This window comes from Stegostoma tigrinum, chromosome 20, assembly GCF_030684315.1.
Source record: "Stegostoma tigrinum isolate sSteTig4 chromosome 20, sSteTig4.hap1, whole genome shotgun sequence".
Taxonomy (NCBI): domain Eukaryota; kingdom Metazoa; phylum Chordata; class Chondrichthyes; order Orectolobiformes; family Stegostomatidae; genus Stegostoma; species Stegostoma tigrinum.
Window position 1 is genome coordinate 31,816,269 of NC_081373.1, and position 26,360 is coordinate 31,842,628.

At 40.0% G+C, this 26,360-nt stretch overlaps 1 protein-coding gene across 1 annotated transcript in view; it reads left to right on the forward strand.

The window, feature by feature from the left end:
* The first annotated feature begins 914 nt into the window (after positions 1-914).
* Positions 915-26,360, forward strand: part of fank1 (fibronectin type III and ankyrin repeat domains 1) — a 61,892-nt gene continuing 36,446 nt past the window's right edge. The window contains exons 1-2 of the mRNA XM_048551160.2: positions 915-1,074; positions 8,524-8,692. Of these exons, the coding sequence (XP_048407117.1) occupies positions 1,068-1,074; positions 8,524-8,692 (176 nt within the window). The 5' untranslated portion in view covers positions 915-1,067. The remainder of the gene's footprint in view (positions 1,075-8,523; positions 8,693-26,360) is intronic.

Consider the following 26,360-nt stretch of genomic DNA (forward strand, 5'->3'; position numbering starts at 1 on the left):
AAATGATGATTAAGCACGTTTGAGTTCATTTTAACTGACCGGGGGCTTATAGGAATCAGGGAGCTGAAGAAATCCACACATTTGCGACCATGGGGAATGTTGATTAGTCTTGATTTCAACACAGTCAGGTTAAATTGGAAGATGGATGTTGACCGACGAGCTAGTTGGAATTTAGAAAGACTGACAGATGGACGAGGAGGAAGCAGTGTTTATATACAAATAAAGGCAATGTGGTGGAGAAACTCAACAGGTCTGTCAGCAGCACTTCTCCAGCAATTTCTGTTTTTATTTGTATCATATCTCCAGCACCCGCAATAGTTTGATCTATATATTTTAAAAAGCTGGGGATCAGAAGTTAGGGCAACATATAAACTTAATCTTGAAAGAAACGTGAATAAACTGTCAGTCAAACTCTGACAGAAGGATTGCAATATTTCCAATGCTGCAGAATTGTAAACACTCGCTTTGAATGTTTCGACAGTGTTTTCCTTATAACACGCCGAACAATTCTCACCATGTAAGTAATCCATGTGAGTGATCAAATATTATTTGATTAACTTGACCATAACATTTAATATTAAATAAAGAATATTTTCTGAAAAAGTGATATAAGTTCTAAATTTGCTTGCTGATTAATGTCTATTTACTTCACAGGTTACGCTTGAGACAAAGCCTCAGTTTTGGTGTTTTCAGCTAGCCCAGGGAGCAGACCAGTGAGCCCTCAGATTCTCCTTGCCTACAATTACAAAGCGCATGAAGACGAACACAAACACAACGACAAAGCGGCGAGGTTGGTTAGTGTGGGGCGCCGTTGAGTCAGAGAAGCTCGAATTCGTGTTTCCAGGGCAACAGAGAATCGGCGTCCGAAAAGAAAACGCGAGATGGAAAAAAAGGTAAACGAGAGAGAGAGAGAGTGTGAGAAAGGAAAAAGCGTCAGACGGCCTGAGCAGGGAGTGAGAGGTTAGGATCAAGCGGTGAGCACAGGCGGAAAGACCCTGGGAGTTTACAAGCGCAGGCTTAACCTACAGCATTCGTCAATTGAAAAATTAAAAAATCATACATCTACCATGGAAGGTAACTTTACTGAGTTTGTAAGTGAATTCGCTGGGTATAAAAAATTGTAATTCACGGGTCACCGATGTTACGCACCGTTACAATGAGAGCACACGTGAACACTGACAAAACAACATGGCCAAAAATTTTTCTAACTGATAACATATGTACATCATATTAATTAATTATCAGAGAGTAAGAAATACTAATTATACTGAATTTGGGTATTAATCTTAAATAGCTCATAATTATCTATATAAAATGATACATAGAAATAAATAATTTGTTAATAAGTAGCTTTATCTAGATCCCCAGTATGTCTTGAAAGATTCACAAGTAAAAAAAATTTTATGGAGTTTAAACCTTTTAAAAAAAAGACAATTGATTTGAATTTTGCCAAGATTTCGCAAACAGTAACTTAATAACTAATTTTGGAAGTATTGGTGGTAGTTACTGAAGAATACTTGTTGGCCAGGTGGCAGAGAGAACTTCCTACACTTTGAGCATTGCTATGAAGGTTCTTGCGGTGCTGTGATGTCCCTACATCTCAGTCAGGTGACCTAGGTCAAGTCCCACCTGCTCTAAAGATGTGTAATAAGATATCTGAACAAGTTAGTGAGTAAATGTGAATATTGTAGGGGTTTTTTTAAAGCAATCACCTGAAGAGAGAAACAGGGCCTCTTTTCCCTCATCCAAAAACAGGGCATGTCTAACAATACAGCAGACCTTCAGTACTGTATTGAAATGTCAGTTTAGGTTATACAGTATACTCAGCATTTGGACTGTGGCTTGTATGTACACTTTCAAGTTAACAAACACTTAGGGCATTTCCATTTGTTTCTGATTTTTAAAATAAACCTTGAATAAGGCAGGTGACAGGCTTAATAATTTATTCAGTCACCATTCAAAGCTAAGTTTATCCAAAATCCAAAAATTCCTGCTATTAGGTGAGGGAGGAATTTTGACAAACAACTTAGCAAGCTTTATGTTGCATCAAGTCAACAGCTTTGTCCTTGCTGACCCAGTGCCTCACAAATAAAATTTCTATAGGATTTTTGCATTTGCCTGGCAGGCTGATGAAGTCCCACTGTTTCTCTGAGCATTATACTGCCCTCACTCTAAATTATGCACTCAACACAGAGTATGGTCTAAACCTGTAACCTTCTAAAGCAAAGGAGAGAGTAAAACTAATTGAGGCATGCTGCCACTAGTGAGTGATGACTGCTTCTTGTGAATTAGATTGAAAACAAGTTTGTGAATGATTTTTAAAAATGGCATGTAGTATCTATTATGTAGATAATTGTAGGGTTACCAGCATGATTTATAGTTACTATGGAGTAAATTGTATAGAAAATCTGGTGTCTGAGCATGTAGCGTTAAACATAGAAATCTAACAGTTGCTGTCAGAGGTACTTTGCACCTCCGCACAGTGTGTTGTAACACTTAGTGATCAACTCAGCATTGAAATCAGTGCAATGAATGTTCAATAGTATCCCCCACTAAAGACCTCAGGAAATGTTAATGTGATGTATTCAGGAGTAAATGAATTGTTAACAACATAATAAGTGATGGTTGCTGCCACTGAACTCTCTGATCTAAAAGAAGTTACAAATGTGTAATCTCATTCCATTGGATGTTCCTTAGTGTCCGCAATTTGCAATTTTTTTAAACTTCTGTTGTCAGTGGTCTTTAATATCTGTCTTTCCTGAATGAATTTTAGCTCATCCAAAATTCTGCTGTTTCTTTCCTAATCTGCATCAAGTCAACATCTCGGTCCTTGCTGACCCAATACCTCTCAAATAAATTTTTTAGCATTTTTTATAATCCCTTAGGAATCATTCACTTCTTCACTGGTGCCAGAATTTGCTAATCCATTGCCCCCTACGCTTCCTAAGCCCCTAACTTCCTATTCATTCTTAGGAAGGATATGAAGGAGGGTGTTGAAAGGATTCATAGGAATGGTTCCAGAATTAAGGAAATGCAATTTAATACATAGGTTGGCGAAGTCAGACTGATATTGGAGAAAAGAGATTTGAGAGCAAGTTTGATAGAAGTATTCAAATTATCAGCGGAATGAATAGGGTACATAGGGAAAACTGTGATTTGATTGAGAATCAGAAAGCACAGATTTAAGATAATTGGCAGAAGGAGCAATGACAACATGAGACAGGACTTTGCACACAGTGAGTGATTATGATCCAGAATGCACTGCCTGAGAGTCTGGTGGAGGTAAGTTTAGTCAAGACATTCAAAGTGGAATTAGATCATTATCTGAAAAGAAAAAAAAAATGCAGTATTATAGGAAGAAGGCTTGGGAGTGGTGAGTTGTTCTATCAGAGAGCTAGCAAAGATACAATGGGCTAACTGGTCTCTTTCAGTACTGCAGCCAGTCTCTGATTCTGTGATCTTACTCTGGCACTTAGCATATCCACACTCTTTACCCACCAATGTTCATGTCTTCAGCTGTTGAAGCCAAATGTTCTGGAATCCACCATTTCTCAGTGCATACAATTGCTCATTGTTGTTTATGGAGCAGGACTGTGGAAGCTTAGGACTGTAGACTAGCAATGATAATAAAGTGTATATTATCCATTAATTCATAAATGTCACACTTCCCTTTAGGATACACTTCAAACAGATATGGCAAATTTAGCGGAAAACCAGCTATAGTCATACAGCATGACCTTGAGTTTCTTCCTGCTCTGAATATAAAACAGAATAACCAAAGATGTTCATTCTCAGTTTGTCATCATCAAATTTTCAGCACTTGATTACTCCATTCATTTTAAGCATATTATTTTAACAGTTCATTGATATACATTGATTATTTGTCAAAATAAAGGTATTTTCCTGATGAATGGAGAATTTCTCATGAATTGCTTACCACGAGTATGGAAGAAAATGATTATTGTCTAACATTTTATGGCATGCAATTTTGTGTGCATTATTCTACAGTAAATGGTCTATGGTTATTGTTTTAGCGAAATTCAACATGCTGGACTTTTCCAGTAATTGGAAAAGAATGTAAAATCAGAAAGTGCACAGTACATGTTAGACTGGGGATGGATAATTTAACCCTGCTATCATTACCACTCTAAATATGATTTAGTAACACTTTTACTTGCCTTAATGATGGAGCAGAAGCACAAAGACTAATGATACTCCCTGTGTTATGGACCTGAGGGGGAGAGGGGAAATAAATAACTGTGCTCCATTGTGATGGAGGTCAGAGAATCCTGATATTGACTTTTGGCAGGATTGCATGAGAATTATACTATCCTGCCAGCTCCATCTCTTCTTTTGTGGGGAACTCTGGGGAGACGATGGTGTAGTGGTATTATCGCTAGGCTATTAATCCAGCGACCCACATAATATTCTGGGACCTGGGTTTGAATGCTGCCATGGCAGATGGTGGAATTTGAACTGGGGAAGTGCGGTAGCTCAGCGGTTAGCACAGCTGCCTCACAGCAACAGGGACCTGGCTTCGATTCCACCCTCAGGCTACTGTTTGTGTAGAGTTTGCACATTCTCCCTGTGTCTGCATGAGTTTCCTCCAGGTTCTCTGGTTTCCTCCCACAGTCCAAGGATGTGCAGGCTAGGAGGATTAGCCGTGCTAAATTGCCTGTAGTGTTCAGGGATGTGTAGATTAGGTGGGTTTTGAGGGGATGGGTCTGGCTGGGATGCTCTGAGGGTCTGTGGACTTGTTGGGCCGAATTCAATAAAAATATTTGAGATTAAGTATCTAACGATGACCATGAAACCAATGTTGATTATTAGGATTAACCCACCTGGTTCACTAATGGTCTTTAGGAAACTGCTGTTCTTACCCGGTCTGACCTACATGTGACTCCAGTGCCACAGCAATGTCGTTGATTCTTACTGCTCTCTGGGCAAATAGGAATGGACATTAAATGCTGGCCTAGCCTGCAATGCCCATATCTCATAGGAAAATCTTGTAAAAGTGAGTGGGTACAGGAAGTGCCTGTTCAGTCTCATCGGAATTTCACAAATGAGAACACAGAGTCTGAGACTGACTGAATCTGAAATGTTAGCCAACTGCCTCCCTCACCCAATGACAACTGAGTTATGTTGTCAGTGTCTGGAAGTTTCTATTTCTTTGATGTTACTTGTTAGTACAGAACTCAAACTTTGCCAAAAAAGGAGACAAGATGCCAAAGTTTTTTTTGGTCTTGCAATCATCAGGCCTAGGACCCAAGAGACACATCTGCAAAAAAGGATATCAATCTATACATGAAAATGTGCTTTTGATTGGTTGGGACCACTTTGGCATGGAGATGCAGCAAGAACAGTTAACTATCAATCTTAGTTTTCGGACCGGGCAGGTAGACTCCAATTGGCCAGGGTGTTGCCATGGGAATCATGGATCACAGTCTATGGACATATAGTAGGCCATATAGGACTGTGATGAGCAGGTGTTTCTTCACCCTTCGAGTGGCGAGCCTGTGGAATTCTCTGCCACAGAAAGCAGTTGAAGCCAAAGCATCGAATGTTTTCAAGAAATAATTGATTTGGCTGTTAGGGCTAAGTGGACCAAAAAGCACGGAGAGAAGCAGGAACAGAGTGCAGAGCTGAATGATCAGCCTTGATCATATTGAATGGCAGAGCAAGGTCAAAGTGTCAAAAAGCTACTCCTATTTTCCATGTTTCAGTGTGTTTCTCTGGGAATGCAGCAGAGGTTGGCAATCTGCATGACCCTTTCAAAAAGGTGCAATGTATGTACAAATGGGTTGGACGAATGTTTGCAGTGAGGTCCCGGGGTCAGACTTGGAATTCTCGCTTTTCATTGTACATATCAATGAGCTGGATCTTGATGTGTAGGGGACAGTTTCAAATTTTGCAGATGACACGAAATTTAGAAGAATTGTAAGCTGTGAGGAGGGCAGAGTTGGAAGTTCAAAAGGACATTGACAAATAGATTGAGCCAGCAGATTGGTGGCAGATGATGTCCAATGTGAAGAAGTAATGTACTTTGGTACGAAGAACACAGAAAGACAATGTAAAATATGGGATATGATTCTAAAGGGGCTGCAGGAACAGAGGGACCTGAGTGTTTATTTGCACACGTCATTGAAGGGCAAGTGGAGAGAGCAGATAATAAAGCTTATGGTGTCCTCAACTTTATAGTCATAGGACATAGAGTACAGGAGCAACGAGGTGATGCTGAACTTGCATAAGGCACTTGTTAGACTTCAGCAGGAGTTTTGTGCACAGTTCTGGAGGTCTTATTATGGGAAAGATGTGAATGCACTGGAGTGAGTGCAGTAGTGATTGATGAGAATGCTTCCAGGAATGAGAAGCCTCAGTTATGAGGATAGATTGAAGTTAGGATTGTTCTCCTTGAAGAGAAGAAGGCTGAGCGGAGATTTGATAGAGGGTGCTGGAAAGGGCTATACCTGTCTGGGAGCAAAATAACCAGGTGCATGACTAGGTTTTAAATATAGCACCAGCTGCCAGAAACTTGGAAGGACCCAGCAGCGATGAACTCTTTGACTTCTGGTGAGGAAAAGATGACACAAATGTGACACTGTAGGAGTATGATACATGCCTAATAATGAGAACAGTGGAGAATTCTGTGTAAAACTAACTAATACTCATAGAGTGAAACTCTCTGTGAAGCTGTTCAAAGTTGATATTTGGCCAATTTGGAGGAACAGGATCAAGGAGGTTGATCCCATTGCTGGGTGAAACTAGATCAAGGAGACATAGCCTCACAATAAGGGGAGCAGATTTAGGATTGAGTTGAGAAGGAAATTCTTCACTTAAAGGTTTATGAATCTGTGGAATTCCGTGCCAGGTGAAGCAGTTGAGGCTTTGAATGTTTTTCACGCAAAGGTAGATAGATTTCTGAGCACTAAAGGAATTAAGGGTTACGTTGAGTGGGCAGGTAAGTGGAGCATGAAAAGATCAGCCATGATCTTGTTGAATGGCTGAGCAGGTTTGATGGACCAGATGGCCTATTCCTGCTCCTATTTCTTATGTGCATATATTTATATGAAGTTTAAGCCCATAAACTCAAAATTTCTCTAAAGTTTTTGAGAAGATTTGTAGCTCATGTTGTGGATGAGGTTGTAGCCTTTCTCACTGGGCGCACAGATGGCGTTATCTAGCAGGGTGACAAAACATCTGCAATCAAACACACTGGTTCAGCGAGCAAGTCTACAACTTCAAATTTTCTCTCCATAGACATTACCAGACTGGCTGAATAGTTCCAGCATTTTCTGTTTTCAGTTCATTGTTTCACCATCTGCAATATTTTGCTTCTGAAGTTTGCACATGGATGGTTTCCTAGGATCTGCCAGCATTTGGAGCAAATTGAGTCTCATAACACACAGGAAAGACCCTGGATCTGAATGCAGTTTTTGTAGGAATTTCTGCAGAGATACAATGGACAGAATTTCCCCTTTTTTTCTCTAAGTGTTGGAATGACAGTGTTATGTTGGTAAGTGGTATCTAACACACCACCCACATCAATGTAATTGTTCATCCAATTGCCCATCATTCAACTCATTAAAAGCTGACAAGCAAGAGAGGTCACTATCATAATCTTGGGCCAATCTTGGGCCTCAACACTAGCAGTCTGAGATCCCAGAAGCTGCCTGTCCTTCATTGGCTGGCAACCTCTGGGTCTTAAAGTCCTTAATCAAGGCCTACTCCTCAGGGGATTCAGTAGTAAGAGAGGTCTTTTTATTTCTTCTCTCAGGGTTGAAGTCATGGGGAGAGCCGAGGCTCAGAGGGGTGGCATTGGCAATGGTGGACTGAGGCTTTCAAAGGCCATCCCCTAGCTCCTTCTGCCGATGCCTAGGTTATGGCAATTGAAGACCCTTTCTATATAAATGTTTCTTGACAGGAAGTGTGTTTACTTGCAAGACTTTTCATAATCGTTCAATGATAAATGTGCTAGTTGTCAGTCCAACAGAAAAAATAATGATAGTTAATTACACTTTACAAATGAAAACAGCTTTCACAGATTTCAAAACTCTGGTGGTTCAAGTAATGAATGAGCCTCAGCAGTTCTGACATATGACATGACCTCTCAAAAGCAAACTGGAATACTCTTAATAGCTTATTTAAATATTAAAATTGACTATTTATAGAGATTTGATTATTAACTAATAATAACTAGCTCACTTAGTTTTGTTATAACTATGGTTATTTCTATGGTAATTATGTGCTTGATAAAATGTTTTTAATAGGTTTGCAGTGCTTAGGACCTGTTCCCAACTATGGTACGTTTGTTTACACTGGTATAACATTGTATTGTGGGGTATCTTTACAGAAGTAGCCTCATTCACTTAGTAAGGTGAGTCAGTACAAAATAAGTTGCATTACTATAAATGAAACTTTGATGATCTGTTACAGTTCACCGGCTTTCTGTAAAAGACCACTTTTCAATGCCTTATGACCTTATGATGTGTTTTTACCTCCTTTTGTAAATAAATTGCCGAGTAGAAATCCCCAGGCCTGACCCTCCAGTTGTGGGTAAAGTGACCGATCACAGCATTGAACTTTACTGGAATAAGCACCACCAATTGCAAGGATATGTAGCTTCTAATCGAGGGCTATGTTTTTCAATTGAAGAGGAGGACATTAAAACACATACTTATGATAACATATACACGTAAGTACCTAAACTTTTAAAATAACCATTCACTCTGTCCCACAAAATCCTTTTAGATATATTGCAATACAGGTGTTGTATGGCTTTGATTCCTCACACTGACAGAATTCATTTTATTTGTTGAGCACAAAATATTACTGAGAGGTGTTCTATAGCCTAGATATTTTACTGGTGAGTTAGTTATTTCTGCAGTGTAGATTGGAGATGCATGCTCAGACCTATGTCCGAAACTCTCTGAAAGAAGTCCCTTAAAGTCAGAGAATTTGGAAGATTTTGACTCACCTAAGCTTAATATACACGCAGAAAATGTTAGAGGTTTTGAAATCTGTTTTAATTTCAGGCTAGCGATTATCTTGAACCCTGACTCACCACTTTTTCTCCTCCAACGGTAACTTGCCTGACCCATGAATCCACACCCTCCAACTCCCACATGACAAACCATCTCCCCACACCAGACCTGACAATACCCTAGCTCCTGATCAGACCCAACACACGTCCACTGGACTTGATGCCATTCCCCACCCCAGCTGGACCTGTCACTCCATCTCTGTTAAACCTGGCTTTCATGCCCTGGCAATGGCCTGACCCTGCTGGAGCTGACACTCCACCACTGCCCCAATAACCCCCAAATCCCTCCCCACACCCTTGCCCCAACCCTAAAGGGAACTGATACCTCCCTGACCTGACCTGATGCCACAGGACCTAACCAGACCTGACAGCTAGCACCTAATGCCTCCTACCCAACCCTAACTTACCCTGCCTGGTCAAATACTTCACTCACCTAACACCTTGCCTTACCTTAAACAAATCCAGTTGTGTATCTATACCCCAAATCTCATCAGCTAGTCTGTCCATTTACCCTCCAGCAAGTCAATGCTCCCGCCTGCCAGTCATTCAGCCCCCTATGCCCACTTGGCACCCTACCTTCTCTGTCATCTGGCACCCTACACTCTCTCACTCGGCACTATACCCTTCTCACTCATCTGAAATCTTATTTACTCATCATCTTGGCATCCTTACCCAGTCATCATGGTTTTGACAATGATCTGCTGTGTGGCAAGACTCGAGGATTCCTTGACCAGGGTGTAACAGGAGACCCCTGTCCAGGAATCTCCAGGGCAATAACCACCAAAAAGCATTTGGGGTCTTTTTGAATCTGATATATTGGAATTTCTGTGCGGTTCAGGATGGTGTGAAGCATAAAATGAAATGAAAGCTGAACAGCTTGTGGATATATAACTTGTGCACAGCCAATGTTTTATTCCTTACCTCTGCGTGGTATCTGAGAAAACTTCCTTCTGAGTTGCTCCTGATTATTTCATATGTCTGCCACTGCATCTATTAGTCTACCAATGCCAGTTCTGCCACTCATCTTGTTTAAAAAAGAACCATAAATTCATCAATCAAATGTAGAAGTTGATTCAGAATTTCAGACAATTCTGAATGGCCGAATTTACACAATTAGCATTTCCATAACTGCTTTGTTGTGTTTTGCTTTGCATCATAAATGCAATATTAGAAGGTGGAACACTGAGCATGATAGAATAAGTAGCTGTGCCATCATCAAGCTTTAACAATGAGTGTCAGTGTGACCTAAATGATGTATAAGGAAACTGACTCACTGCACACTGTTAGTAGACTGTCGGATTTCAGTACATTGTCACAACCAGGTGAAGTGAGCTGGATTGGTTCCCTGCTTTGCCTACTTTTCATTTGACTATGACAGAGTTTGAATTTTTAAAGAATATATTGCCGGTTCATTGTTTACTTGTTTGTACATGGTGATACAAAACAAAACAGATTTTCTTTAATTAAACGTGATAAAAATAATAAAACCATTAAAACACATCCTAACCTCCATAACCCATGCATTCACATTCTTGAAACAAAAATGCAAAAATTATAAATTACAAAATTACAAAGTCACAGGCTTGACCAAGTTAAGATTCAAACAGGGAAAAAAAAAATTAAAGGAGTGTTCACTAGTTGTAGCCAGCTGTGCACTCAGACTGTGGTTACCAAAAGGTTTTGGTCTTCAGTTGGCAGTTAATGTTGTCGCTGATATCTTTATTTTTCTGGAGGCACTGTTGTGGAAATTGAAGTCTTCCTTTAAAAGTGCTCTATCTATTGCAGGAATATTGTCAAAGTTTCAGTGTGCTGAATGGCCTACTTTGGTTCCTACTTTTTATGCCTTATTAAGGGAATCAAGGGTTATTGTAAAAGAGGGAGGAAAGTGGAGCTGAGGGTTGTCAGATCACCCATGATCTTATTGAATGGTGGACCAAACTCAATGAGTTGATTGGCCTATTTCTCCTCCTGTGTTCTATAAGCCTAGAATGCACAAACTGCACAAAGCTTTAAATGGAGACCATCCCCGGTCCTTGCTCCCCACAGCGGAATCCCAAAGGCGCATGTGCTTCCCTGTGTATGCGTACTTTGTATATGACATCACATGTAAATTCTACATGATGGTGTATGTGTCTGGGTACATGTGAATGTGCTTTTGAGGATTAGCACACGTGAATTTTTCTGCACTTGGAAGTATCAGCGAACACTGCATTTGCTAAAACACGATTTTGGTAAACACAAACAAAGCTTAGTTGGTCAGAAAACTTCACTTTAACTACCATCAGAAATTCAGAAATCCTTTGTGTATTCCAAAAGGTAGTTTTAATTAGCTCACATACAGATAGTCATCTTGTGAAAATCAAGGACTTTTGTTCAATCAATTAATTTCTGAATGGTTCATTTTTCCATGCTGGCACACTACAAAGCTTGATTTTTGATAAGGTAGGAAAAAAGCTGTTTACACTGTTCCAGGAATTTATTGTTTCTTAAGGAATCTTCACTGTTTTTTCATTTCTATCCCTCTGGAGCGGAACATGAACTACATTGTAAATTGAATGAAACTAATTTCAGTTTCATTCAAAGTCTTTGTTTCGGTCAAAAACTGTCTTATAAAAATCCAATTGGTGTCAGGCCAATTAATTAAAAAATAATATTTAACAGGAACATGTACCAAGACCTCTGAGTTTCAGGAAAGGCTGAATAGACTGAGGCTGTTTTTCCCCTGGAGAGTCAATGGTGGCCACCCTTATTTTATAAACCAGAGGTTTATAAAATCTTGAAGAGCATGGATATTGTGGATAGAGAAGGTCTTTTTCCCAAGGTGGGGGAGTCCAAAACTAGAGGGGATAGGTTAAGTTGAGAAGGGAATGATTTAAGAAGCACCTGAGGGTTATGCATGCATAGAACAAGTTGCCAGAGGAAGTGATAGAGGTAGGTACGGTTGCAGCTGGATAGATGTATGAATTGGAAGGGTTTAAAGGGATAGGGGCCAAATGCAGGCAAATAGGATTAGGTCACTTTGGGATGTCTGGTCTGCATGGAAGAGTTGGACCGGAGTCTTGTTTCCATGCAGTATGGATCAATGATTCAATGTAATCATAACAGCGTAATCTGGCCTGATCCTTTTGCAGGACTGACAGAGTGCTGCATCATTAGAAATGTTGCATTTTTCAATGAGTCATTAAACCAAAATCCTGTCCGCTCTTTCAGAGGGATATAAATAATTTCTTTTTCAAAGAAAGTAGTTCTTTGGGTGTCCTTACCAATTCAATCCTAGCTAAATAGGTTAACAAAAAAAATCAGCTCTTTGATGTTTATGGGATTTTATCATCAGTAAATTGACTGCCAGAGAGGGGAAACACACAGATTTGTTCAGCTGCATGGCCTGTTCTGTGTTGTAACTTCTTTAAGACTACTTGTACCTTTGAAAGAAATATTACACTTATTTGTCTGCACTACACTCATTCAAGACTACAGTTACAAATGATTTTAAAGATTGCCAAAGATTATGGTAGTAGTTCTTGGATTTGTTTTAGGGTGTGAAATCTACTGAACAACATTCTGTATTTTGCATATACAGCTTTAGTTCAGATTCAGCATTGTCAGAAGAAACAAATGTTCCTATAAAAAGAATGTCAAGATTGGAAATTATACCTCCTTATGTTACATTAACGTTGCTGTGTAGGTCACAACATTTTCTTTGTATCCTATCTTAAAACTGTTCTATCCAAGGCAGTACAAGTTATGTGAATAGGAGACATGGTGCTCATTTGTAAAATGTGGATTAATTTAAGGAAAGCACACATTGATTTATTTAGGGCAAATCATGTTCAATTGGATTTATTGAATTTTTTAAACAAGTTATGATCACTGTAGAGACCAATAACCTTCCTGTGACTGGCTGAAAGGATCAATCAACAAGATTTAAAGTTTAAAGATTTTTAATGTTACAGACACATTAACAGCAGCATTGACCAACCGGTATTTTGTAGGTAATTTACATTTTACAGATTACAGATTATATTGCCATGTGACTCTTAATACCACCAACAATCCCTGTCATGTTTCTATGTTATACTGTTCATTAAGTTGACACTCTATTCTTCTCAGTGGTCTGCTTCCTTTTCCCTTGCCTACTCAGATAATTTCTAACTCCAAGAACAGGTTTTCAATAATATCATTGTTGGTGTGATGTTGTTAGTATTATCATTATTGCACCAAGCCATATTGCTATTGCATTTATAAATGCCTTTAAAATTCTCCACCCCAGGGTTCTGAATGCTCCATTACTGAGCATTTTTAACATTGAGATAGATACAATTTTGGTCTCTCAGGGAATCAAGGGATTCCGGAATGGGTGGGAATGTGACATTCATGCAGGAGATTGGCCAAGATCTTATTGAATGACAGAGAAGGCTTAAGGGACAGAATAGTCCAATCAGGTTCAATATTTCCTCTAACTGCTATCCACTGTCCATGGCCTATTTGTTGCACCATCCCTTTAAGCTTGTCATGTGGTTGGACATGCATGCAGCTTAAATGGACTGCTCCCTTGCACATCCCCTGTGCAATTTTTTGTATTACTATATGGGCATGCACCCATTCATCTTAGCCTTACTTGTGTTGCAATTGCTTATGTTCTCATTTTGGATTCTGTGTTTGATCATATAAGATCATGAAAATAACTATGTTCCATTTCACTTATGTTTTGCTTGCTTTTAAGGAGAATTTAAATCTTTGATTTCAGTTAGGCTGTAATCTCTCAGACAATTAATTTGATAACTTTCAAGAAGCAAAACTTCAAAAATCATTGAGAGTTTTGTTACGTACTGTACTGGCTATAGTATTGAATGGACACATGCTGCTTCTCTGGCTGGATTCCTGTCTTCTATCCTTAAACTTCATCACTCTTGTGAGTTTAACTATATCCAGTGTTGGTTTTGGTTTTACAAAAAGATTCTTTTGAGGTTTCAAACTTATATATTGGAAAATCGTTAGGAAGCACCATTTTGTAGTAACTCTATACCCTCCAAATTCTTCAAGAACGTGATTAGGCTGGAATGGGGACTTATTCTGCCTTTCTTGAAGAAGATCATCTCTTCAACAGTCTTTGAATAAAATGTTGTTCAAACTACTTGTGTAAAACAGGGAAGGGACAGCATTTGTTTCTGCTGGAAATGCAGAATAACAAAACTGATTCTGTTTCCTACCTTTCAACAGTGACCACACTGACAAGAAGTACTTTGGTTAGATGAGGTGAGAGTGACTGCTCTTGATATTCATGGGTGCATTTGACTGAGTGTGGTGTCAAAGAAACCTATCAAAACTGAAGTCAATGGAAATCAAGGGAAATGTCTCCACGGTTGGATCATACCTAGTGCAAAGGATGATGGTTGTAGTTGTTGGTATCCAATGACTTCAGTTGCTATACATTGCAGCCAGAGTTCATCAGTGAAGTATCTGAGGTCCAGCCATCTTCATCAATGACTTTCTTTCCATCTTAAGGGGAGAAGTGAGGATGTTTGCTGATGATTGCCAACGTTCAATATTATTCACAACTCCTCAGATACTGAAGCAGTCCATACCCAAGCATTCAGCTTTGGGCCGAAAAGAAGCAAGTCAATGCCATACATTTGGGAGGCAATGACCATTCTTAACATGTTGGAATCTAACCATGCCTCCATGACATTCAAGTGCATTACCATCACTGATTTACCCCATGATCAACATCCTTGAGGTTACAATCAACCAGAAATTGACTGGTCCAGCTATATAAACACTCCTGACTACAAAAGCATGTCAGAGGTGAGGATTTCTGAAGTAAGTAATCTCCATTTGACTCCTTAAGGGTGGCCACCATTGACAAGTTGCAAGTAAGGGGTGTGATGAGATAATTTTCACTTGCCTGGTTGAGTGCAGCCCCAACAACATGCAAGAATATGGATACCATTCAGATTAAAGCAGCTTGTTTGATTGGCACTCCATCCACCAACAAGCATGTAAAAGTAAATGTTGCCATGGCTCCTTGGCTAGATGACTGATGTGGAACATATAAATTTCAATAGCATGTGGTTTGATTTCCCCCATTCTAAGTGTGGTGGATTTGTGACTCGCCTCCTTGCTCTTCTTGTGGTGGAAATTGTGCTGATGTGAGTTGGACCAGTCTTGGGGCATAGATCTGAAGAAGATTTGTCTTCCATGCCATTGAGGTACATGGTTAAGAAACCTAAACTGTGATTCTAGGATAAGAAGAAACGGTTTCAGATTGATGTCAAGCAAATTTAGGATTATATCCAGAATTCTTCCTTAACAACAACGGATATTTAAGTCATAGCTAAATAAATAATAATTTTTTTTATTTGAAAAAATATACTTTATTCGTAAGATGTACAAAAAATAAAACATATTTACACACCTACCCAGTCATGCAAGCCGCTCTGGGTTACCCAGGGGGTACATACACCAACTAAAGGAAAAAAACAAAGAAGGAAAAAAAACAAAGCAAAGAAACCACCCCGGCAGTCATCACTCCGCACAGTCCCAGTTGGCCCCCTGACCAGTTGGGGAAGGCGCCAGCTGGGCCCAGTTGCTAAATAAATAATAATTACCCCATAATAATGCTTACTGTTTCTTCCATTGAATTTACTCTTCTTTGTTTATATTTCTTTTTTAAGTGATTGTTTTTCACTTTGAACAGCTGAGAAATCATTTTCTCTCCCACTAACTTCCAAGGCCCTTAAGGATCTGGCCAATGAAGAGATACGTTGGAAAGTCATGTGAATTGTTGAGTGAGGTGGTGCTTTATTTCAGGAGCAACCAACTATGTTTTCCAACTAAGTTCTGAATGTCAAGATAATATTCTCACTAGTGAGTGACAAGAGACCTATTAACGGGGGATTATCACTCATTATCATCCTCATGATTACTTAATCACTTCATTTACTGTTCAAGTTCCCTTCCTACCACCTGTTGGATAGAGAGAACTCCTGATGAAACAACTAAGTGGCTACCTAGTGACTCCAGCTTGTCACTCGCTCCTCCATCATAGACACCCTACACCAGCATCTCAGAGGCAATGGCTGAGCACACTCAATATCCACAGAACTTGACATCTGTCCCATGCCAACCTTTCCACACCATCATGACACATTTTCTCAGTACACTTTGGAGTACTCTGGCACCTCTAATTACAGTTGTGCTGCGAGGACACTTTGTAGGGTGGGGTAGGGTCCTTGCTCATGGATTAGACGAGCTACAGTTCAGGGCATCTTGTTTTCTCTCCATCTTCGGTCTGCCTCCCCCTCTCTCCCTATTTATTCCAGAACCCTCATCCCATCCCCCTCTCTGATGAAGGGTCTAGGCCCGAAACGTCAGCTTTTGTGCTCCTGAGATGCTGCTTGGCCTGCTGTGTTCATCCAGCCTCACATTTTATTATCTTGGAATCTCCAGCATCTGCAGTTCCCATTATCTCTGATACAGTTCAGGGCTGCTGGCTTGCTTTAGGGCATGGTTGGCAACATGGGACTGGGATATCACAGTTATTACAGAAATGTGCTCAGGGATGGACAGGACTGGCAGCTTAATTCTCCGATTATAGAGATGCAATGTGAAGGATAGAAAGGGTGGAAAGAGAGGAAGAGAGTGACGTTTTTGGTTAGTGATAACATTAAGGCTGTACTTAGGGAGGATATTCATGGGAGATTATCCAGGGAAGTCATTTGGGGGAAACGGAGAAGTAAGAAATGGATGATCACTTTGAGATTGTATTATTGGTGCCCCAATATACAGTGGGAATTTGAGAAACAAATATGCAAGGAGATGTCAGATATCTGCAAGAATGATAGGGTTGAAATGGTGGAGGAATTTAACCTTCCAAACTGGAACTGTAATAGTGTTAAGGGCTTGGATGAGGAGGAACTTGTTAAATGTGTGCAAGAAAACTTTCTTATTCAATACATGGATGTACCTTATAGAGAAGGATCAATACCTGAGCCGTTGGAAAATAAGGCAGGCCAAGTGACTGAGGTGTCAGTGGGGAACACTTTGGGGCAAGTGTTCATAATTCTATTAGTTCTGAAATATTTACTCAAAAGGATAGAATTGATCAAAAAGTTAAAGTTCTAAATTGGAGATAACAAAGTGTGAAGCTGGATGAACACAGCAGGCCAAGCAGCATCTCAGAAGCACAAAAGCTGATGTTTTGGGCCTAGACCCTTCATCAGAGAGGGGGATGGGATGAGGGTTCTGGAATAAATAGGGAGAGAGGGGGAGGCAGACCGAAGATGGAGAGAAAACAAGATAGGTAGAGAGGAGAGTATAGGTGAGGAGGTAGGGAGGGGATAGGTCAGTCCAGGGAAGATGGACAGGTCAAGGAGGCGGGATGAGGTGGTAGGTAGGAAATAGAGGTGCGGCTTGAGGTGGGAGGAAGGGATGGGTGAGAGGAAGAACAGGCTAGGGAAGCAGAGACAGGTTGGGCTGGTTTTGGGATGCGGTGGGGGGAGGGGACGAGCTGGGCTGGTTTTGTGATGCAGTCTCTGCTTCCCTAACCTGTTCTCCCTTTCACCCATCCCTTCCTCCCACCTCAAGCTGCACCTCCATTTCCTACCTACCACCTCATCCCGCCTCCTTGACCTGTCCATCTTCCCTGGACCGACCTATCCCCTCCCTACCTCACCTATACTCTCCTCGCTACCTATCTTGTTTTGTCTCCATCTTCGGTCTGCCTCCCCCTCTCTCCCTATTTATTCCAGTTCCCTCTCCCCATCCCCCTCTCTGATGAAGGGTCTAGGCCCGAAACGTCAGCTTTTGTGCTCCTGAGATGCTGCTTGGCCTGCTGTGTTCATCCAACTCCACACTTTGTTATCTTGGATGGATTCTCTAGCATCTGCAGTTCCCATTATCACTGCTACAGTTCTAAATTGGAGTATGGCCAACTTTGGCAATATTGGGCAGGAACATTCAATAGTTGATTGGGGGTATTCACAGGTAAAGGGATGGTTGGGAAGTGGGAGGTCTTTAAAAGTGAGATAATGAGAGTTCAGAGGCAATATGTTCTGATTAGTGTGAATGGCAAGGCTGGTAAGTGTAGGAAATTCCGGATGGCCAGAGAAGTTGAGCGTCTGCTCAAGGCAAAGAAGGCATATATCTGGTATGGACAGCGGGGATCTAGTGAATTCCTAGAGAAGTATAAAGGCAGCAGGAGTACACTTAATAGTAAAATCAGGAGGGCAAAAAGAGGACATGAGATAGTTTTGGCAAATAGAGTTAAGGAGAATCTGAAGTGATTCTATAAGCACATAAGGGCAATAGAGAACTAGGGACAGAATAGAATCCCTTAGAGATCAACATGACCATTTGTGTGGAATCACAGGTGATAGGTAAGATACTACATGAATATTTCACAACAGTATTTACTGTGCAGAAGGACATGGAAGCTATGGAACTTGGGAAAATAAATAGTGATGTATTAAAAAGAATTCATAATACAGAAGAGGTGCTGCAGGTCTTAAAATGCATAAAGGTTGGTAAAACCCTGGGACCTGATTGGTTGTTTCCGAGAACTTTTTGAGAAACTAGGGAAGAAATTGCTCGGCCCCTACCAGAGATATTTGTATCATTGACAGCCATTGGTGTGGTTCCAGAAGACTAGAGGTTTGCTAATGGTGATATTATTAAAGAAAGGCTGCAAGGAAAAGCCAGGCAACTGTAGACTGGTGAGCCTGCTATCAGTGGTGGGTAAATTATTGGAGGGGACTCTGAGGTACAGGATTTACATATATTTGGAAAGGCAAGGACTGATTAGGGATGCTCAACATGGCTTTGTGACTGAAAAATCATGCCCTACTAACTTGAGTTTTTTGAAGAGGTTAGAAAGATGATTGATGAAAGCAGAGCGATAGACATTGTCTCCGTAGACTACAGCAAAGTATTCGACAAAGTTCCGCATAGTAGACTGGTTAGCAATGTTAGATCTTATGGGATCCGGGGGAGCCAGCCAATTCGATATAAAGAGAGATCATAGGAACTGCAGATGCTGGAGAATCTGAGATAACAAGATGTAGAGCTGGATAAACACAGCAGGCCAAGCAGCATCATATCTTCAGAAGGGTCGAGACCCAAAACGTCAGCTCTCCTGCTCCTACGATGCTGCTTGGCCTGCTGTGTTCATCCAGCTCTACACCTTGTTTATCTCATTTGGATATAAAATTGTCTGGAAGGTATGATACGGAGGGTGGTGGTAGAGGGTTGTGTTTCAGTTGGGAGGCCTGTGATGAGCGGTTTGTTGCAAGGAGTTCAGGTGGGTCCACTGCTTTTTGTTACTTATGTTAATGATTTGGATGTGAATATAGGGGGCATGGTTAATAAGTTTGCAGATGGCACCAAAATAGGTGGTGTAGTAGACAGTGAAGAAGATTATCTCAGAGAACAGAAGTGATCTCCATCAGATAGGCAAATGGGCTGAGCAGTAGCAAATGGAATTTGATTTAGGTAAATGTGTGTAGTTGCATTTTGGTAAGGCTAACCAGGACAGGACTTGCACAATTAATGGCAGGGCTCTGGGGAGTGTTGCTAAGCTTAGGGGTGCAGGTGCATAGTCCCTTGAAAGTGGAGTCGCAGGTAGACAGGTGGTAAAGAAGGCATGCCAAGAAGACATTTGGCATGCTTGTCTTCATTGGTCAGAACACTGAGTGTGGGAGTTGGAACAACATGTTATGGTTATACAGGCCATTGGTGAGGCCACTTTTAGAACACTGTGTAAAATTCTGGTCATCCTTCCATAGGAAGGATGTTATTAAACTTAAACGGGTGCAGAAAAAGATTTATAAAGGTCGCTGGGACTAGAGGGTTTTAAGTTATAGGGAGAGGCTGAATAGTCTGGAGTTGTTCTCCCTGGAGCATTAGAGGTTGAGGAGTAGCCTTTTAGAGTTTGATAAAATCATGAGGATCATAGATAGACTGAATAGCCAAGTCTTTTTTCCAAGGCTGGGAGAGTTCAAAACTAGAGGGTGAGAGGGAAGAGCCTTAAAAAGGACCTGAGGAGTAACTTTTTCACACAGGATGGTGTGTGTCAGAACCAACTGTAAAAGGAAGTGGTGGAGGCAGGTATAATTTTACAACATTGGAAAGACATTTGGATGCTATATGAATAGGAAGGGTTCAGAGGAACATGGGCCAAATTCTTGCAAATGGGACTAGATCAGATTGGGATGTCTGGTCAGTGCAGATGAGTTGGACCGTAGGGTCTCTTTCCATAGATTCTTGTATGAATCTATGTCTCTGTGACACTCATTCACCTGAGCACAAATCTGGATTCTCACAGCATCCTTGCCTTGCCTTGCCATGCCTTTTAGCACTTTTCCCCCTCAGCCAGAGCTAACAGGTGGACAACTTCTGTCTTCACTTGCCTTTTAGCACAGACACAAAACTGGGAAGCTTGGTAATTATCAGCTATCAATCAAGCAATGGACATGCTGCTCTCCAGCACAACTTTATGGCTATCTCACACTTACACCATGTGCCAACTGTGTATGCATCAAATACACTGCATGTGCATCGAGCAAAAGGCCATGTCTCACTGCTTTGGTGGAGTAAACCACAAGGGAGACAGTCTTCAGTCAGGGGGTCAGGTACAGTAAGTCCAGGGCAGCCTCTGGTCTCATTCCAGGGGCCTAGGTATGATAATTCAACCACTCTGGGCATTAAGGGTCAGAACCTACCTTTTGTAGGGGTGGGGTGTGCCAGTATATGCTGTTTTCTCCTTGAATGAAAGAAAATGGGAATTGATTGAGTGCGATGAAAGTAGATGGCACAGCTGTTGGTGGTGGTGCAAGTGGAGGATGCGTGGTGAGGTGCTTTGCGAGAGAGAGTGAACAGGAAGCACAGGGGCCATGTAGAATTAGTAGTGTGGGGAAATTAGACGGGTAGGGGAAAGTGACGGATGGGTGATGCAGTGGACATAATGGTAGGGCATGAGCCTTAGTGAGAGGTAGGTGGAGTAGCAGAGATAGATTGAGTGTGAGGAAGCGGAGAGAAGATGGTGGCGCTTAACCTGGCAGAGTGAGGAAATTCACTGATCATCTTCCTATTCTGATGAGCATTCTGTCAGGTAGAAGAGAATGCAATGACCTGGGTGGCAATGTTGAACCAGGCTGGCGGTGTCTGGTGTTATGGTCTTCTCTACCAGCCATGTGGGAAGATCACATCTTTCTTCTATACCACCCTATCCAACTAGACTTCCCTTGTCCCTGTCCATAATTTATCCCAATTTGCCATACCTTAGGGAAATGTGATAAACAGGACTGCCTGGACTGATAGTCCTTGACTGAGTGCACAACAGCCTTTTAAATATTATACTAGTGCCAGTATAAGTGTCTGCAAGAGTGGGAGAATTGAGCTAGCGTTGGATGAGCAGGGCACCATTGGGCCATGAGGCAGGTTTGAAATAGTACATACCCTGTGAGAAACTTGACAAAAAATGACACCATGTGAAAATTTATGGTAGAATCCAGCCCTAGAATTGTGTATCTTTTCCTTCTTGAACATAGATATATTTTGCATTTGTGAAGTCATAACCATTTTCCCTTTGGCCAAAGGTCTTAACTGCCATCAGAAAAGAAAAGTGGAATTGCAGTCCTCTCCCTTTGAGGAAAATCTCATTGTATTGCCATGTAATTTTACTTCTGCTTTTTTGAAAAGGTGCTTTCGTTTGACCCAGTCTGTATTGTTCTATCTGTTTGATATTCTAATGACCTTTGAATTTCCCATCAGCTTAATAAAACAGTTTTACTGCCGTAAAATGTATGAATGTTTTCAGGCTTTTACTCATTTCATTTGTTCATGGAGGTAACTGGCTGGCCCAGCACAAATAATAAGACCCCAGATGTTTCACATCAGGCAATGATATGAGGTGGAATATGAAATATTGATTCATCATCTCCCAGGCATTCAGCCAGCTGAAGCTCATCAAAACTGACTATAAAAACTTTAAAGTTATTGACCTAAAGTTAAAAAAAGAGTTTCCTGTCAAAGTATAAGCGTGCATAAAGACCAAGCAGATTACTAGATTGGCAAAGGAAGGAGCTCTCGACAGTATCATAGACAATGTGCCCTGCTCAGCAAGCTCGAAGTTTCAGCATATTCATAAACTAGGTCATTTAAACTACTCCACCTACCTCACCACACACAAAAAAAGTTTAAAGCATCTGTGCTCTTAAAGAAATCATTTTTAAGTGATTTAAAGAAAGTCAGTTTGGAAAAAAAGACAACATTTAATACTAGATAATTTTTTTTTAAATCAAGAAACAGCCTTTTAATTTTTTCTTTTCAGCTTTTCCCAAATTCTGCAGGATCACCACTATACTGGATGATCAGCTTAATGCCAACCTTATTTTTTGGGTTTGATGGGTGTTTTTACCATTAAATGTCTTCCTATCACTAAGCTTCCGATTCTCATTTATCCATTTAGTTAAACAAAGTTTCTGTAAAAAAATTTAATTAAAATATGACCACTAATTGTGCAACTATTGTAGCTTTTGCTTTGTATTTTATACATGTCAGAAAGCACCTTTCAACTAAGACATCATGGTGATTGAATCTGACATTATTCTGCCTGCCCTCTGACTAAAAGTAAGGATGCAGAATCCAGTTCAGGAGGCCAGCTGCTTGTGGAACAGCATTCAAAATACATTCAATGCCATATTAATTCATAGAGTTGTTCATAGCAGTTGCGTGAAACAGGCCTTAAGATTTGGCGGAGATACCTTCCCTATTTCAGAAGATGCATTATCTTCTGTCTTACAAGGTAAGATGTTTTGGATGTTTAAACAATTAGGTACTGTAAACCTGTATATTACAAATGAACATATGACATAGAAGCACAAGTTAACCATTTGCCAAATCCCCTCCTATTCCCCAAGCATGCTCTGCATTCAATAAGGCATGGCTGAAATCCACATTCCCATCTACCCTATATAATCTTTGATTATGTTTCTTAGAAAGGGTCTACCAAGCTAAGCCTTAGAATAATAAAGACCTGCCTTCTGAGGCAAAGAGGTGAAGTCATGCAACTTCTTGAGAGAAAAAAAAAATTCATCGCTGCCTTAAAAAGGCAACAGCTGATTTTAAAAGGTTATCCTAGTTTTGGATTCACCCACCAGACAAAACATCCTTTCCATGCTTGCTTTATCAAAGCCAATCAAAATTTCATTTACTTCAATCCAGTCATCTCTTACTCTTCTTCTGTCCTGTGGAAAACAAGCCTGGTCCACCCAATCTATCCTCATTAAAAAAGAAGTACGTTCCAAGTATCAATTTAGTAAGCTTCCACTGGACTGCTTCCAGTGCATTTATATCCTTCGTTAAATAAGAATGGTGGAACAGCCTCCAGAGGCTGAATGGTCTATGTTCATATAATAAGGAGATGAAAATTGCGAACAATATTTGAGATGTAGTGTCATTATTTCTTTTCAATTATTGATGTATAGATAAAAAATTCTGACTATTAGTTTATAACTTAAGTCATGATCTAGAAAGTCTTCTATAGCCTTCTAAATTAACAAAAATCAAATGGGACTGTGCAATGTAACGTGTAAGGTAAAATGCAGAAGTAGCTTTGAGCCCTGAGTTTGGAAAATTACCCAGATGTTAGTCACATAAAGAACTGTTTTGGGCCACAGTAAGTGGGAGTTCGCCCTCAAGAAACCAGAAAATATATTGAGTGACAATCCAGAAATATAACATGTGTCTGTTCCCTAACATATGCAGGAGACACTCTCTTCTTAGTCATTAGTTTACCAATCTAGCAGGAATATTACCTCAGCTATTATTTTGGTTACTAAACCAGAATTCCTTGTCAATCAGAACTTTGAAAATTCCCAGCCAAAGCTAGTAACACGTTCAACGGCATCCGCAGAAGAACAAAATGTTAAAATACTGCAAGTATGGAACAAAAATTTAGGAAGCAAGGAATATTCAGTGGGCCTGCAAACAAAATTGGAGAGAAAAACAGAGGTAGTATTTCTGGTGGATGAGCCTTTATCAGGGCAGTTTGACTTACAAAGTTAATTCTGTTTCTCTGTTTATAGATACTCCAGACTTGTTCAGCATTTCCAACAGTTTTTTGTTTTATACAACGCAAGCAGTTCCTATCTCAGTAAATGGAAAATTTAAATCTAGTACCAGGAACTCATCTCATTTTGTAGCATGTTTCTTGAATTGAAAGAGCTCCTAATCCAGTAATAAAATTTTCTAGTATAAGTTTTTGCTAGTTTGTCCACTAGAGAGCTAGTTTTCCTGTTCCCAACTTCCATGTGTGCCATTTTCCTGGCTGTTAGGGAAAGAAAAATGAGGGAATACCCTTTTCTGCTCAACCTCTGCCCAACTGCACTTTAATACAATTCTATTCAGAGTTGGATTAGATCAGAAACACTAGCGGGGATTTTAACTCTGCTCACCCAGTGTTCATGAACAGATTAAAAGGTAATGTACAGTGGGATGGTTTCCTGCTGATTTGTTGATTGGAGTGCTGTTGATTGTTGGACACCTAAGGCACTCTCAGAAACAGTCAGGCAGTATTGTTCCTACAAAAATAGTCCATATGCTTTTAAGCAAATTAAATCCACAGGACTGTGATAGGACGACAATAACATCTTGTACCTTGTCTGAGTGCGATGCACTGTGTGTCTAACCTGTTCAGTAAGGTCTTATGTGCAGAATGAGGCCTTGTAAGCTGTGTTAAACTTTCCCTCGTGGAACAAGAAGAATGGGACTACGTCTCTGGACCCCGCCAGGATAGCCTGAACAAAAAAAATCTTGCTCTTTCAAGATTTGTTGCTGAGATTCCATATAAATGCAGTTGACATACATCTCTTGTCAAAGATAACCAGCCATGGTTAAATGATGAAAAGTAGCTGAATATTTTGGAGTTCCACATGCATGATGTTGCAGGATTGGTGAGATGTTTGCAGAATTTTTACTCTGGAAATTACATAGATTGGAAGCCTAGATTTTACATACCTCTCTAGAAGGAAACAGATTGATGACCCAAATTTGACTGTTTGCCCTTTTGTGTTTACAAGACATCCAGGCATCAATTGTTTGAATTCATTTAGGGCAAAACACTGTATGCGTGTTTTCAATTCAATGTCATGTTTCTATGCTTCTGGAAACAAATTTTTTTTACTTTTTAGTATGTTTGTAGAAATACGGTTGTGAAAGGGAAACAGTAGCTATGTTGTGGAAGAGAAACAGTAGCCAATTTTAAGTACTATTATGCAATGAATATGATATGGCCAACTGTTTAATAAAACTCACATTCAAAACTTTTCTTTCCATGTGCCATTTTCATTTGTTAGTCAATTGAGTAACCATTAACATTTGAAGGATCTGTGATGCTAACAGAAAGGAAATCAAATATTTCAGGCACATAATAAATTCCTGTTCCATTTTGCTAAATTAACTAACTGTAGAGCTAAACAGTTATGGATTTGCTGCTTGAGCATCTAAATTTAGCTAAACAATAAAACAATTAATCGTTTCTGTTGAAGCAACAACATTGTGCTTGTTACCAGTGCTGGTATACTGACAGCTGATAACTGGTCAGTTCATGGCTTCAATCAGGAGAGACATTTCTGTGCATGGGCTCTGTTAAAACTGCGTCTACCTTAACTAAGAATATTCTAGAGTATATCGTTATATAGTCTCAGATGTTCAAACTATTATGAACACATTACACAGAACAATTATTAATCGTTTTTTGTTTTAAATCATTGTTTTTTATTCTGTTTGGTGCCTATTCTAATATTCTAAAATGTTAAGACTGCTGCAGGAGGCTGGGAACATTGTTTATCTTTTTCACTGTTGCTTTTGCTCAAATTTAATTTCCTTGCCAGTTGATATTCACCACTAGATGGCAGAAGTGCATAGGCTTCAAACTGGTAAGCAACAAGACAACATTAATTTGGTCCAGAAAAATAACATTCTTTCCTTCTGTATGAAATTAAATCCTATAAGAGTAAAAAGAAGCAATTTTTCTGTCTGATGAACTTGATCATGTGTTTCTTTTTCCCAATAACCTATTCTTGTTTGGCCTATTAACTATAGGAGAATAATATGCTGTCATCTCTAAATTTATGAAATTGAATATGTTGTACGTTGTATTCATCACGAGACTTATTTATGAGTAGGTGAGACTATAATTCTTCATGCTGAAACACATAATATTAAACATTATGTCTTCACATTAGTGACTTTACTACTGGATTTCCTGTCCTTGGGGATAACAACTGACTGAAGATTTATTAAATTTAGACAGTTTGAATAT